Genomic DNA, 13,999 nt, shown 5'->3' on the forward strand with positions numbered 1-13,999 from the left:
CCCAGAAATACAGCACCCATTGGGGAAGGGTGTAGGCTCTGTACAGAAAGAAGGCAGGAGACCAGATGTCCACTGCTGTGTAAACCCTGGCCCATCATCTCTCATCTTTGAGCAGGCTGAGGTCACAGGGGTGAAAGCCTCTCTGTCCTGTCTTCTTTTCTACCCACTCTAGTTACCTCCTCCCATGTCTGCCTCTCTTGGGTCTGATTCCCTTTTTGTTCATCCTGCAGTCATCAGGTCTCCAGGGTCTAGGCACTAGGATTCTGAGATGGGTCAGGCCCTGCCCCAAGACAAAATACAGGTGTCTCTGAGGTCTCAGGTGATGCTATGGGAGGGGTGAGGGGATCAGTTCCCTGTCTGGCCACACACCAGCTCACCCCAATCTGGCATCCTTGTCAAGCCACACTAGGTTCTTCCTAACTCCCTGGACTTTTATCAGTCAGGTCTAGCTGGCAAGGCTCACTAGGACACTTCCTGGGAGCCCTTGGTCCTTCTCCTGTGAATCCCACTGTGGCCTCTCATACATCACAGTGCTCAGCACTAGTCACAGAATGCCCTCCCCCTGACAGTTTGGGTAAAGGCCTGACACTGAGGAGGACACTTTGGGATGGGCTTGGCAGGAACTTCCATTTCAGTAGAGGGGCAGTAACCACTGCCTAGAGAGGAGCCAAGGGAAGGGTCAAGGAACAGGTAGGGAGGAATCTCATGGATACCCCAGACTGGGGGAGAAGGGTCTCCAACTTCACCAGGTTGCCAAAGGACCATTGTCAAAGGACACAAGTGCTATTAAGATGGGCCCAACTGTTCCCTGTCTGTCCACTGTTCTGGCTTGAGCTGTGGGCCATACCAGAAGCTTCTGCAGCCCCCCAGTTTTGGCCCACACCTGGAGGGTTTGTAAACTCACAGCGTATGCACACATGATGCTCCTGCCAGTGGTGTAGTGTGCAGGCACCCATGGAATATGAGATGGCTTCTTTGACGCAGACCTCAAGCCGCCAGCTCCTTCTCCCCAACCTCACAGCACCCTCGGGTTCTTCTCCGCCTTGGCAGCTGGAGTTCACAGCCAAGCAAGTCACAACCCACCCATTTCCAGGGTGTGGGTCTCTGCCTGCCCACACCCATGAGGGTCATCAGGAATGTGGCATTTGCCAGCATCTGGGGACAAACATCTTGGTGGGATGGAGGGACGATGGAGTGCACCCAATGGGCCTGGGTTGCTGCTCAGGCCCCCGCTGGTGGGTTAGGAGTCTAGTGGGAGACCATACTGGGAAAAAGAAAACAGAGCCTTCAGGCATGCCCGCCTCTCCGGTTTCCAGCGAAGGTCGAGTCCCCCCCGGCTCTCAGTGGCGCTGCTTGTCCGCTCTCAGGACACTGGATGTGTCCCAGGTGGCTGGGACCTGGGGCAGAGATGCTGATAGCAACAGAGAGGCCGGTTGCAGGCTGCCTCTGGAGTAACTATGAGCTTTCTTCGAGATACTGAGGCCACATCCAGACAAGTGCTGGAGGCAATTCACCCTCTATCAATCTTGAAACAAATTAACCAGGTCAAGAAAAGCCCAGGCCTTCTCCGGTGCTTCCCTCTGCGCCCTGGGGGGTTATGCAGTCTCATACCCACCTCCGTGCTCTGATTTCTAAAGGAGGAGTCCCCAGCCCGCTCCACTCCCCACCAGGCACTCTCATGTGCCATTCCCAGTGCTGACAAACTGTGACAGCTCTTGTGACCCTGTCTGTGTGCTTATTTACTCCAAACATTCTGGGGCCAACTCAGGGGCTGCTGGTCCTGCACACCTAGTCTGGGGAGCCAGTGAGCTCATAGATGGGTGGGCTGTGAGCCCTCCAAAGACATACGAGGTTTTGAAGGTTCACAGGTCCTTCCAGGGCTGGCTGAATGAATTCTGAGCGGTGGGTGCGGTGCTGTGTCTTTACAAACTACGAGAAGTGAGGAGTGGGGTTGGAGGGCGTGAGGGCGCCGGTCTGACGGCTCCCCTGGGGGAGCCACGTGTGCCCAGGGGAGGCGGAGCTGGGCGGGCAGCAGAGCAGCCAAGATTCTCTAGGGGCCGCCTTCAGCGCACTGGGGAGAAAACTTCGGAAATTAGACTTGCTTCGCGTTCGACTTCTCTGAAGATGCTGGGCCAAAGGGTGAGTGAGCTGGGGCACATCGGACTCCAAAGGCAGGATTGGGGTGCAACCAAACGCCCACGTGGGGATCTGCCCTAGGGCTTAGAGGGCAAGGCAGAGGCTACCCGGTGTCCTTAGCCCCATCCCATCCTTCCAGCCTCCTGCACTCATCCAAGCTTCTTACCTCATCCCCACTAGCCTTGGTTTTAGAGCCTGTAAAATGGTCTCATCGGGGCCCCCACTTCTCCGTCTCCTGCTTGGAGAAATGCGGGTCTCGTCCTCACTCTGTGTGGCACGTGGTAGAAGGGACCGAGCAGCCCAGGTCCCAGCCGAGCACAACACCCTAAGAAGTCATACCCTGAGTAGCTCAAGACTCCGGGCCGCGCCTGGGACTCTGCCCAAGGCCGGTTCCCAGCCAGGCCTCCAAACTTACCGTAATGGAGGCGCGGCCGGCAGGGGGAGCGAGACGGAAGGGAGCCGCGGCCGGTCCAGGTGAGGGAGAAATAGTTCCCGCGGTCTAGGTGCCGCGGCCGAACCAGAGTTTGTGGGGTGTAGGACCACCGGGTGCGTGCGCCCCCTCCGGACTGCGGGCGGCACTGGGAGTGAGGCCGTAGCGGGCAGAGGAGCGCCGGAGGGTTTCCTGGTGGCTGCTGTGCGTGGCGGAGCACAGAGTAAGAGGGCGGTGCGGTGCACGAAGATGGGAGGGTCAGAAGAGCTCTGCCCTGTGGGCGTTGGAGGTTGCGGCTCAGGCGAGGTCTGGAAATTAGGACGACCTCGCGCTTCTAGAGCTTCGGGCTTCTTTAGGTCCCTTCAGTCAACGGAAGGCCCCCTAATGGTCTCGGCATTGAGCTTCGGGGTTAGGGATTTCAGGACCAAGCGGGTAAGTATCCGTGGAGGGTGGGGCGGATGAGCCAACGACCGAGCTGATTGAATGAGGCCCCTCACCCCTTCCCAACGCTCCTCTGTTGCCAAGGTTTCCTTGGGTCTGGCACGTTTGTCCACCTTGCTGGCCCAGCACGTTCCATCACAGCACGAAAGGGGTTAATGGAGGACAGGCTGGGAGAACTGCTCCCAGTCCCCATCTTCAGGTGGGGACCTCAGGGCAGCGCCCTAAAGGCCTGACCTAGAGTTTCAGGGTTTTTCACTTTCACTTCTCCCTTTCTCCCTTCTCAATGTTGGCCTCATTCTCAGGCTCAGCATCTGGCTGCTGCCCTCAGGTGTGTGCACACTGGGAAGGCTCCCTCAAGTACACAGGAACAACCTTGAGCACCCTACATTCTAGGGCACTGTGCACCCTGATGATACATGTCACATGCAGGAGCCTCCATCCCCATATCCCCACACAGGGACCCACTCACAATCTGCAGGGCCCAGAGCCTCTCTAGGCACAGACCTCCCACACTGGCCTTATCTCCTGCACCCACCAATGACCCTCTCACCTGCTCACAGCCAGGATCTCCCCTCCATCAGAGGCAATGCCTTCTGGGGTCCTGGACATAAGGACTGACCCTACTTAGGGAGGAGAGAAAGGAACCTAGAACCAGTTGGTCCCTGCACTCTACACTACACCTCCCTGGACTTTGCCCTGGTCCCCTCAGTGACAGTTGCTGGATGACAGGTCACTGTCACAGCCCTGAATGGCCACTCAGGGCCTGAGGAATGCCTTGATGATAGCTTCTCTTTCCCAATATGATCCATAAGGCCCTAGCTGCAGGCCCGGGAGTAAAGGTGTGCACGGTTACACCACACACAGGGCATGGCACCATATATATATATACCCTGTACTCCTGGCCTCAAGCTCCTTCCTCAGTCCAGTCCCTTCCTGCTAGAGCCCACTCCCCTGGAAACTGGGGACCAGTGGCTTGCAGCTAGGGTTCTCTACAGCTCAGGATCTGAGGCCCTGAAATTGTAAAAGACCTGGGAGAGGCTGCCTGCCTCCCACCCCATTCCAATCAAGTGCTGCATGAGGCCTACAAGGTCCTAGGCAGAAAGACCTTAGAAATTGAGGCCCTAACTGCCCAGTACCCTTAGCACAAGATCAGGGAAGCTCCTGAGATGCAGGAAGGCCGCAGGCTTGACACCCAGCTGAAGAGACCCTGGACAGGAACTTCAGGGATTGCTGAAGTCGTCAAAGGAGACCCCAGAAAATAGTCGTTTGAGGAAAAAGACACAGGCCGAACTGGACATTAGGCATGAGCATGTGTGAGTCCAGAGACCCAAGGCCGAGGGCCTGATCGGGCACCACCGGCAGCAGGGTCTTCTCCGGTGGGCAAGCTGGCTGTGGGGTGACAAGCAGGCTGCACCCAACCATGCGGCCTGAACTTCTCCGACGTGTCCTGGGAGTCCATCGCCCGGCCAGGCCCCGCCCCCGGCCCTCCCTGCGCCCGGCCGGTGCGCTGGGAGGTCGGAGGAGCGGGCACTGCCCACCCTCCGGATGTAAAAGCGTCCCGGTCAGAGGCGGGCGGTGCGCGCGGGTGCGCGTGACGCTCGGGCTCCCGGGCTGCGCGGCCTGGGCGGCGTCCCCCGGCTCGGGTCCCCAGTTAGGACAGCGAGTCCTAAGGGGTCTGTAGGGCACTTGCTGAGCTGGGTCCTGTCCCGCCGCACCGAGGAACGGAGAACTCCGCAGCCCTGAGGCTATCTGCCCGTGTCCGGCGCGGGAGCCCGAGCTGCTCTCTCCTTACCCAGGTGCACGGGTAGCCGGGGAGAAGGTAGAGACGGGAGGAGTCAAGGCAAGGGCAGGAGCAGAACGGAGCCCAGGCAGCCCCTTGGTGCTTCACGGTGCCCTGCCATCTGTCTGGGATTGGGTGCTCCTGGCATAGCGGCCTTTCCTTTGGGGCTGAGGAGGCTGAAGGTGGCTTTTCTGAACAGAGGGAGGCCCAGCCTTGGCAGGAGCAGCGGGATGTTCAAGGGGCGTTGGTCACAGAGGGCCCTTGCAGCGGAGGAGGGGCGGATAGCTTGGAAAGCAGGAGGTCCCCGAACTTCCAGGGTATTCCACCCATTCGGGCCCCTGGGTCGATACTAGCCCCAAGTGGGGGCCCATGGCGCCATAATCCCCTGGGCTAGGGGACCGAAGCTGTGAGTGGCACCGCAGGCCCCCGCCCCTGGGCCCGGTGGGCTGGACTGGGCGCGGTGCGGCTGGGCGCACGCAGTCGGAGGCGGCGCCGGCCAGGCCGGCGGGCGCCTATGGACGCTCGGAGCCCGCTTTCTCCTCGGGCCAGCGCGTTCAGCATCGCCTCTCTGGTTGCAGCCGAGGCTTTGGAGGGCACCGCCCACCGGGGCCCCGGGGCCTCCGACCGGGCGAAGTTTCGCCGGCTACCAGGATCCACAGCCGGGATGCACTTCAGCACGGTCACCAGGGACATGGAAGGTGAGCCTCTTGGCCGCGTCTACACTGGCCTGCCCGCCAACCCACTGTCTCCACTGCCGTGAGGTCCCGCTGCGGAGTAGGTAGAGGGAACTCCGGGCGGGGTGGGTTCCAGGCTCGCATATGGGACTCTGGAGCAGGAAGGACGGGCATCTCCTATAAAGTTTGTTCATCCACCAGTCTGGGGGCCCCAGCCTCGGAGACTGGCACGCAGCTTGACATAGGCCCGGAAGAGGGCGAGTGGAGCCCGGGAGGGAGAAACAAGAGGTGGCTGTGATCTTGGAGAGGTGGGAGGAAAGATGTAAGAGAAGAGACTGCAAGAGAATCAGGGAACACAGAAAAAGGAGAGGGAAGGGTAACAAAAACAAACAAAAACAAAATGGGGAGGGCGGCCAGGAGGAAAAAAAAAAAAAAAAACAGAAAAAAAGGAGGGAAAAATCACAGAAAATCTGTAAGACGGTAGGAAAGAAAAAAAGACACGATTTTAAAAGACGGCAATAACGAAAGAGAAGAGAGAAAATGAAGGAAAAATTGACGACAGAAAGTAAAGTCATTTAAAAAAAAAACAGGGGAAAGACTCCATCGTTTAAAAAAAAGGGGGGGGATCATGAATAACGGAGCATACAGAAACAAGAGAAAAATGGTAGACAAAAAAAAAAGACAAAAGGTAATGAAAAATAAAATGCAAAGAAAGGGACAGAAAAAAGAGGCAGAAAAAGTAACGAGAAAAATAAAGAGATATTGGAAAAAGGAAAAATGATTAGGAGGAAAACTTAAACGAAAGGAAACAAAGGTAAAGAAGTAAATTGGGGAAAGAAAATCTGGAACAGAAAAAGAAGAAATACAATGCGGGAGGGCGGCAGGGCAGGGGCCACGGAGGAGCCCGGAGCTCCGGGGAGCCGGTCCGGGCGGTCGGGGGGCCCCGGGCCGAGCGAGCCGGGGCGGGCGGGTTGGGGGCCTGGGAGGGGGGAAAGGGGGGGAGGGGCGAGGGACGGGGGAGGGGAACGAGGCCATTGTCTGGGAGCGGGAGGGGGGGCGCGGGGCGGGGCGGGGCGGGGCGCCTCCTCGGGGCCGGCCTGCGGTGTGGGGCGGCGCGGCCCGGGGCGCACGCAGCGCTGCGCCCGCCACTCGGCCCTCGGCGCGGGACAGCGCTCACCTCGGCGGCGGGGGCGGCGGCGACGGCGGCGGCCCTCGGGTCATGATCTCCGCTGTGTCCAGCCCGTGGCTTACTCAGCTCTCGCACTTCTGCGACGTTGCAGCCTTCACGGCCAGCAGCCTGAGCAGCCTGGGGGCCGCGGGGGGCTTCCCGGGCGCCGCGTCGCCGGGCGCCGACCCGTACGGCCCGCGCGATCCTCCGCCACCGCGCTACGACCCTTGCACCGCCGCTCCCGCCCCTGCCCCGGGCGCCCCAGGCCCGCCGCAGCCGCCGCCGCACGCCTACCCGTTCGCGCCGGCCGCAGGGGCCGTCACCAGTGCCGCTGCGGAGCCCGAGGGTCCCGGGGCTAGCTGCGTGGCTGCCGCCAAGGCGCCAGTGAAGAAGAACGCGAAGGTAGCCAGCGTGAGCGTGCAGCTGGAGATGAAGGCACTGTGGGACGAGTTCAATCAGCTGGGCACGGAGATGATCGTCACCAAAGCCGGCAGGTCAGGGTGCCCCTTCCGCGCGCCGCGACCTTCCCCATATGCTGCCATATACGGACCGCGCCCCTCGTTCGGATACGCGAGAGTGGGGTTTAAAAGCAGGGTGGGGGGTGCGGCTTGGCCACCTGCGAGCTCTTCTCGGCCTTGTCGCCTTCTTTACTCTCTGTGGTCCCGGCTCCTGCGATAGCCATGGGTAGCGCTGAGCGAGAGGACAGCTCGGGTGGCAGAGAGAAGCCCGGAACAGGCCCGCTCGACCCGCAGCCCCAGGATGCCGCGCGAGGAAGCAGCGGACTAAAGCGCATTGAGCAGGGGGCAGGCAGCAGAGACTAGGGGCCAGGCCGCCCAGCAGGTTCCTGATGGATCCCACCTCAAAGGAAACTACTTTTTGGGTTCCGGAGTTCAGTCAATGCGGGCAAGATAAAAAACAGAAGCTGAGTAATTGTATGGAAGATTTTAGGAGTGAATTAAGATCCTTTAAAAGTGTGATTGGTTTGGTGGAACTTGCTACCCAGTATTCTCAGGCCTAAATTTCGGGTAGTAGTGGGCCCGGCTTTGCGCAAGCCCGGCCATCGCCTTTCAGTTGGCCTGTATTTGTTTTAAGGGCCGAGAGAGAAGGGGAACAAGTTTTGCAGATGCACCCGATTTGACCAGTAGACAAAGGCCGGTGCTGGGCTGTGTCTAATGTACACACCAGCTCTGTGTCGGCACAGCCAAGGGGAACTCAAGGCCTGTTTGCAGAGCCTTCTCTTGGTTTCTGTTTCCCTGCCACAGCCGTCTTCCCTGGGGAGCCTAGGGTCTGTCCTCACCTCCTGCTCCATGGATTTTTTTTTTTTTCAGGGTCTTTGCTGCCCCTATATACACGGGTCCTCCTGGGGACAGTGGCCGGGCCCCTGGCCCAGGCCACCTCAGCCCAGCAAGGGCCTTGTCGTCGCTGTCTTTATCCTAGAAGATAATATTCTGCAGAACCCTTGACTAGCAGAGGATTTGGGTGCGGGTGGCAAGCAGCGTGTCCTGGAGGCCTGGCTCGTGGCATCTGTTTTCTGCCCACTGACTGCAGGGAGTTGCCTGTGAGGGGAGGCAGTGAGAAGGACAAGAGGGGACCAAGCCTTGTGCTGTCCTTCAGTGCCCCATGGCTGGTACTTCTTTGCTGTCAGGCCAGGGCTGGACCACGGCCAACGGCTCAACCAGGAGCTGCAAAAGGTCCTTTCAAGAGCCCTGATCTGTCACTGGGTCAGGGTTCAGAAGAAAGGATATTGGGGAACCAGGAAGGCATAAGCAAAGTCTGACCTAGGCAACTGCATCTGGGCTTGCGGGTCTTGAGGAAGCAGGAACTTGCCTGTATCCAGAGGACGGTAGGGAGATTCCAGTATTAGGCCAGGATCTGAGCGTCAGGGATTGTGGGCTCTTGGGAGGAATTTGGGAACAGCCACAGACCCAGCTCTCCACAGTTGGCCTCTCCGGAGGGACTGGGGAATAGCCATAGACCCAGTTCAAAAGGCAACAGAGACTCCTTGGAATTACATTGACCATCCAGTTTCACTTTGTTGGAACCGGGAGCCACTTAGATCAAGCTGAGGAGGCTCTGTCAAGGGCAGAGAAGCCAGGAGATTGCATCCTAGGGACCCTTCCCTGCCGTGGCCAAGACTAGGTCCGGGATGCCAAGGAATCAGCAAGGCAAGGTTGGATACGAAGAAGGTTGGGACTCCAGGATTCCGCACTGGGTTAGGACCCGCTTCACTTACCCTTGGTAGGGTAGGGGCCTACTTGGGTTAGAGCAGCTGAGTGAGGGCTGGACCAAACAGCAACCAGAAGGAGAAGGAAGGGCTGAGTGAGGTGCTGCCTGTGCCCCTGTAAGTCAAGGTAGGACAGCTCTGTCTCGCCAAAATGAGGTGACTTGAGGCTCCACTGTCCCCAGGCGAATGTTCCCCACGTTCCAAGTGAAACTCTTCGGTATGGACCCCATGGCTGACTACATGCTGCTCATGGACTTCGTGCCGGTAGATGACAAGCGCTACCGGTGAGCAAGTCCTTGGGACTGCTTGGGCTGGCTGTATATGCTTGGGACAAGGGAGGGCACCCTAAGCTGCAGCAGTTTCATGCTGGCTGACTAACTCCAAGTACCACTGGATTCACCCAGGCACCTGAACTCACTGCCCCACTGACATTCTCAGCCTGCTCCCTTCCCTATCCCCATCAGACCCACGCCCACCCCCACTTTTTCTCCAGAACCTGCCTCAGGAAGTAACACAGCTGGGAACCCCTTGAACCTTCAAGCCTGAGGCAGCTCTGATGCCCTTGAGCCTGCATGGCCTGGAAAGGGTGGGCCAAGCACAGCCCTCAGTTTCCTTGGTCTCCCTCTTCCAGAAGCCATTCAAGAGCGCCTTGTCCCCTTCCCCCATCTCCAGGGAACGCTGGGTCCCAGAGCTGATCCGGAAAGGTGGGGTGGCCGGGAGAGATTATGCAGGGCGGGCCTCTGCTGCCCGGACAATTAACAGCAATTAATAAAGTGAATTTGGACCGCCCTGCGCCTGAGGCTGCCAGGGAGGCCAAAGTCAGCCTCCCACCACATCCGCACAGGGCAGACCCGTGTACAGCGAAATGAGGAGAAAAGGGGAGCACAACCTCCTCTTGGTATCCCAGTGGGGCCCAACCCCTGCTCATTTTGTGTGAGGGTGGGAGTTTTCCGGGTTTTCCATAATCCCCTTGTGGAAACTTCCAGTCCATATGGCATTGGAGGGCTTGATTTCGCTGATGAAGAAACTCCTCAGAGGCACTTTTTGGGTTCAGCTGGCACATGGGGCAAGACCCTATTGGTTCACCCCAGTATGGCATGACCCCTGTCCCGGTGCTGCCCTAGGTATGCCTTCCATAGTTCCTCCTGGCTGGTAGCGGGCAAGGCAGACCCTGCCACACCGGGGCGAGTGCATTACCACCCTGACTCACCCGCCAAAGGTGCACAGTGGATGAAGCAAATTGTGTCCTTCGACAAGCTCAAGCTGACCAACAACCTGCTGGACGACAATGGCCATGTGAGCGACCCCTTCTCCCCAGGCTTCCAAGCTGTCCCTGTTGCAGGCCCTTGGCAGTCCTCACTGATCGGAGAGGACACATTCAGAGAATGGACCTCTGGTTAGCGGGTAGGCTGCAGACCTGGGAAAAGGGGATTACCCTTTCCTTATCCCCTGATCTTATGCTGGAGGCTTTTTAATTGCAAAGGACTGACGACTGGGGTATGGGGAGGTGGGGCAGGCAGGAGACTGTGGAATTCAGGCCTGTGGGGCTGCTTTCTTGCTGAATTCTGCTCTACAGCGACCACCCTGTGCAGGCCCCACAGCAATTGCTGGGGACCTAAGGAAAGAATATAAATCCTGACCACTTGTCACTTGGAATATCTTTCTAGGAGGTCCCAAATGGATCTCACAGCTTGGCCTCATTTCAGAAGTTAAGCATTTTGCTCAAATTATCCAAGGAAGTTCATTGCCTACTCAGACTTCCACCGGTTTTTCAGCCCTCACCAGATTCTCAGTCCCAGCCCCGTTGCTGGAGCTGATCTTCCACCTTGCCTTCTAGATTATTCTCAACTCCATGCACAGATACCAGCCTCGCTTCCATGTTGTCTATGTGGACCCACGCAAAGATAGTGAGAAATACGCAGAGGAGAACTTCAAAACCTTTGTATTTGAGGAGACACGCTTCACTGCGGTCACTGCCTACCAGAACCACCGGGTGAGGGTCTGCAGGGAGGTCCTGGGGAGGGGTACATTTAACACTTCTGGGAATGGGGTGCAAGGTACTTTCCATGCCTGGGGTCTCAGACAGCTTGGATCTGCAGGTTGTGGGTCCTGAGAGAACAACCCCTCCCTCAAGGGCCTCGAGCTGCCCCCTCCCTCTGCCAGGCTGGCCCAACCTCCTATCAGCTTGACCTCTGTAGCAGCAACTGTCACTGCCTCCTGAAAGTTTGTTTTCCAAACCATTCCGGAAACTCCCCATCAGGGGCCTGATTCTAGGTTTACTCAGATTCCTAGGGCGCCAGCTCAGATCTTTCTGCTACGACTTGGGGGCCAGAGGTGACCCCATTCCCATCCCAGCCAGGGCACAAAGTCTTCATACCCAATTGTTGGGGCGGCAATAAGTCGACCCCTAGTGAAAGAGAAGGCTCGCCAGTCTCCCTACTGCAAGAGGGAGGCAAAATGTCCGTGGAGAATGGGAGAGATGTGGGCCGGTTCTTGTCTGGGCAGCGCAGAGAGGTTCCTAACACTCCCTTGTTCGCTGCCTCTGGGGTTGGGTGGCCGCGGGCTGCAGGGCTTCAGCAGCTTGCTCTTGTCGGCTTCCCTGCAGATCACGCAGCTGAAGATTGCCAGCAACCCTTTCGCCAAAGGCTTCCGGGACTGCGACCCTGAGGACTGGTGAGTGTCCTCCGAGCAGAAAGCGAGTGCCCCGGCGCCCGACTGGGGCGCCACCTTGATCCGCCCCCTTTCGCAGGCCCCGGAATCACCGGCCCGGTCCTCTGCCGCTAATGAGCGCCTTTGCGCGCTCGCGGAATCCCGTGGCCTCCCCAACGCAGCCCAACGGTGCGGAGAAAGGTAGGGCCGTCTTGGGATCCGGGTCGCAGACTCGCGCGCGTTCCACCCCGGGTGGACGGCCGCGCCCGGCCTCGCCTGTACCCCTGCGGCGCTCGCAGCCCTCGCGCTGGTTGCACAACGGCGGTGGCGGCGGGCAAGCGCGCACTCGCCCGCCCGCCCGAAGGCTGCGCCCCGCCCGCTGTTGCCGCCCGCGGAGGGGCTCGGGCCCCTGGGGAGCGCTGGTTCGCAGAGTAGGGGCGAGAGCCTCTCGAGCGCGGCCTCGCGCCTCCTTGCCGGCTGGGCTTTCTGGGAGTCATCTAGGCTGTCCCAGTCCGCCGCTCTCACCCTTCGGCTCGCTCCCGCAGACCCTGCTGAGGTCCGGCGAGAATTCGAACGCGACGCGGGTGGATCGGCCATGCTCGGGGATCCCGCGCACCCACCGCAGCTGCTGGCCCGGGTGCTGAGCCCTGCGCTGCCTGGAGCGGGTGGCACCGGCGGCCTCGTCCAGTTACCCGGTGCGTCCGGAGGTCGACCCAGTCCCCCGCACACTGAGCTGCGCCTGGAGGCGCCCGGCGCATCGGAGCCCCTACACCACCATCCTTACAAATACCCGGCCGCAGCCTACGACCACTACCTCGGGGCCAAGAGCCGACCAGCGCCCTACCCTCTGCCGGGTCTGCGCGGCCACGGCTACCACCCGCACGCGCACGCACACCCGCACCACCACCACCCTGCGGTGAGTCCAGCTGCTGCTGCTGCCGCTGCAGCGGCTGCCGCCGCTGCTGCCGCCAACATGTACTCATCTGCTGGGGCCGCGCCGCCCGGCTCCTACGACTACTGCCCCAGATAATGCGAGCCGTCGCTGCTCTTTGGGCACCGACCTACCGAAGCCCCACTCAGCCCTGTCAAAGGACACTCTCCCAGGCCCGGGGCCACCTCGGGTCCCGTCCTTCCCCAACCTTGAAGTCATTAGGGTCCTCCACTCTCCAGCCCTATCCGGTCACTTCACCCCGGAGTAAACAGGGGTCCTTTCCCAGCCCCAAGGGCCATGGGGGGGGTTCCCGCCCGCCAGTGCCAAAGCGCAGGGTCAGAGGTGGAAGGAAGTGGTATTTATTGTTTTCCCCAAGACCGCGAGACCGCATCGTCTCCGGCCCGCCGGTAGTGGCAGTGTAGACGACCCGAGAGCTCCGCCTGCAGGCGGTGTAGATACATGTAGATATGTGTAGATATTGTAGATACCGCGCCGGCGCTGACTTGATAAACGATTTCGCTTCTTTTGGAAGCTGCCTGTGTATGGGTTTTTTCTTTTTCTTTTCTCTTTCTTTTCTTTTTCTTTCTTTATTTAGCGCAGAGTCAGATCTTGCAGAAGATCTCAGGAAGAGCAAGTTGGATGTGACTCAGGACTTCAGTGTCTCTCCAGTCCCAGTCCCCACAGGTCCCAGGTCAGGTTCACTAGGGTCCTGGGCAGTGGGAGTGAAGTCCTTGCATTGCCCATCCTGTCCTTCCTGTTACTCCCCCATCCCTGCTGGGCTCACTCCCTTCCCGTGTTCTCTGCCCAATTACCCTCCCAATCATCCCACATCCCCAGAACTGGTACCAGCCCCAGGTATTAGTTCTGTCCTTTTTACTTAAATTCTTCACACCTGAAGTTGTCACGGTCCTAGGACTTAGGCTGGCTCTAACCTATTTTCAGAACTTGTCCTGCATACTTTTGCATTGCAGCTGGGAATAATGGTCATGACAGGACACAGTTCATCCAGCCTGGGAAAGGGAGAAGCCCTTGACCCGGATGGGATTGTGGAAAGACAAACAGGCAGTGCTGCTCTTGTAGCACTTTCCTGACCCAGCCCCAACCCAGGCCTTCAGTTTTCCCCTGTTTATTGACTTTATTCACTGAGAGTGTCCCTGCGGAGTGAGCAGGACAGGGGGCACAATGACAGTGGTCATGAGTCATCTTAAAGCTCGTTTGTGAAGCATTTTTCCCAGACCAGGTGCCTGAGAGATCTCTCCCCATTAACTCAACACCAGGGATGGGCTAGAGGAATCCTTTGATCCCTCCCTTCCTGAATCCAAGCAGGAAAAGCTGACAGCCAGGTCAACATCAAGGCTAACTTGGACACAAGATGAACAGGAAATGCATGTGGCCAGGTTCTGTCCCTGGCCTTCTGTGCATGTCCTAATATGTTTGTGGCAGTTGCTGCTTCCCAGGCTGCCTGGCTTATTGCTCCTGCATGGCAGCGGCAGCCCTGGTATCACCTCTCCAAGGTCACACCTAGGTATTTTCAGATGTTGACCCTGAATTGGACCTGTTTCAGGT

At 58.8% G+C, this 13,999-nt stretch overlaps 1 protein-coding gene across 6 annotated transcripts; it reads left to right on the plus strand.

The window, feature by feature from the left end:
* The first annotated feature begins 2,054 nt into the window (after positions 1-2,054).
* On the plus strand, positions 2,055-13,052 carry Tbx1 (T-box transcription factor 1). 6 transcript variants are annotated; one of them, XM_047560034.1, is made up of 9 exons: positions 2,055-2,139; positions 5,366-5,485; positions 6,742-7,123; positions 9,036-9,137; positions 9,978-10,149; positions 10,691-10,846; positions 11,459-11,526; positions 11,603-11,703; positions 12,048-13,052. In XM_047560034.1, exons 2-9 carry the CDS (start codon positions 5,452-5,454, stop codon positions 12,530-12,532), a joined length of 1,500 nt encoding a protein of 499 aa, XP_047415990.1. In that variant the 5' UTR covers positions 2,055-2,139; positions 5,366-5,451; the 3' UTR covers positions 12,533-13,052. The 6 variants fall into 6 exon arrangements, with proteins under 6 accessions (XP_047415990.1, XP_047415991.1, XP_047415987.1 ...); XM_047560035.1 differs by lacking the exon at positions 2,055-2,139 and adding an exon at positions 2,977-2,998; XM_047560031.1 differs by lacking the exon at positions 2,055-2,139 and adding an exon at positions 4,579-5,193.
* Positions 13,053-13,999: the final 947 nt, after the last annotated feature.

This window comes from Sciurus carolinensis, chromosome 8 (genome assembly GCF_902686445.1).
Source record: "Sciurus carolinensis chromosome 8, mSciCar1.2, whole genome shotgun sequence".
In the NCBI taxonomy this organism is placed as follows: domain Eukaryota; kingdom Metazoa; phylum Chordata; class Mammalia; order Rodentia; family Sciuridae; genus Sciurus; species Sciurus carolinensis.

Bases quoted from the DNA above. Each gene is read 5' to 3' on its own strand.
- Tbx1 (XM_047560030.1), top strand. From the start codon at position 5,302: ATGGACGCTCGGAGCCCGCTTTCTCCTCGGGCCAGCGCGTTCAGCATC. The intron at 5,486-6,741 runs GTGAGCCTCTTG...GCGACGTTGCAG, and splicing joins GGTCACCAGGGACATGGAAG to CCTTCACGGCCAGCAGCCTG. The intron at 10,150-10,690 runs GTGAGCGACCCC...CTTGCCTTCTAG, and splicing joins TGCTGGACGACAATGGCCAT to ATTATTCTCAACTCCATGCA.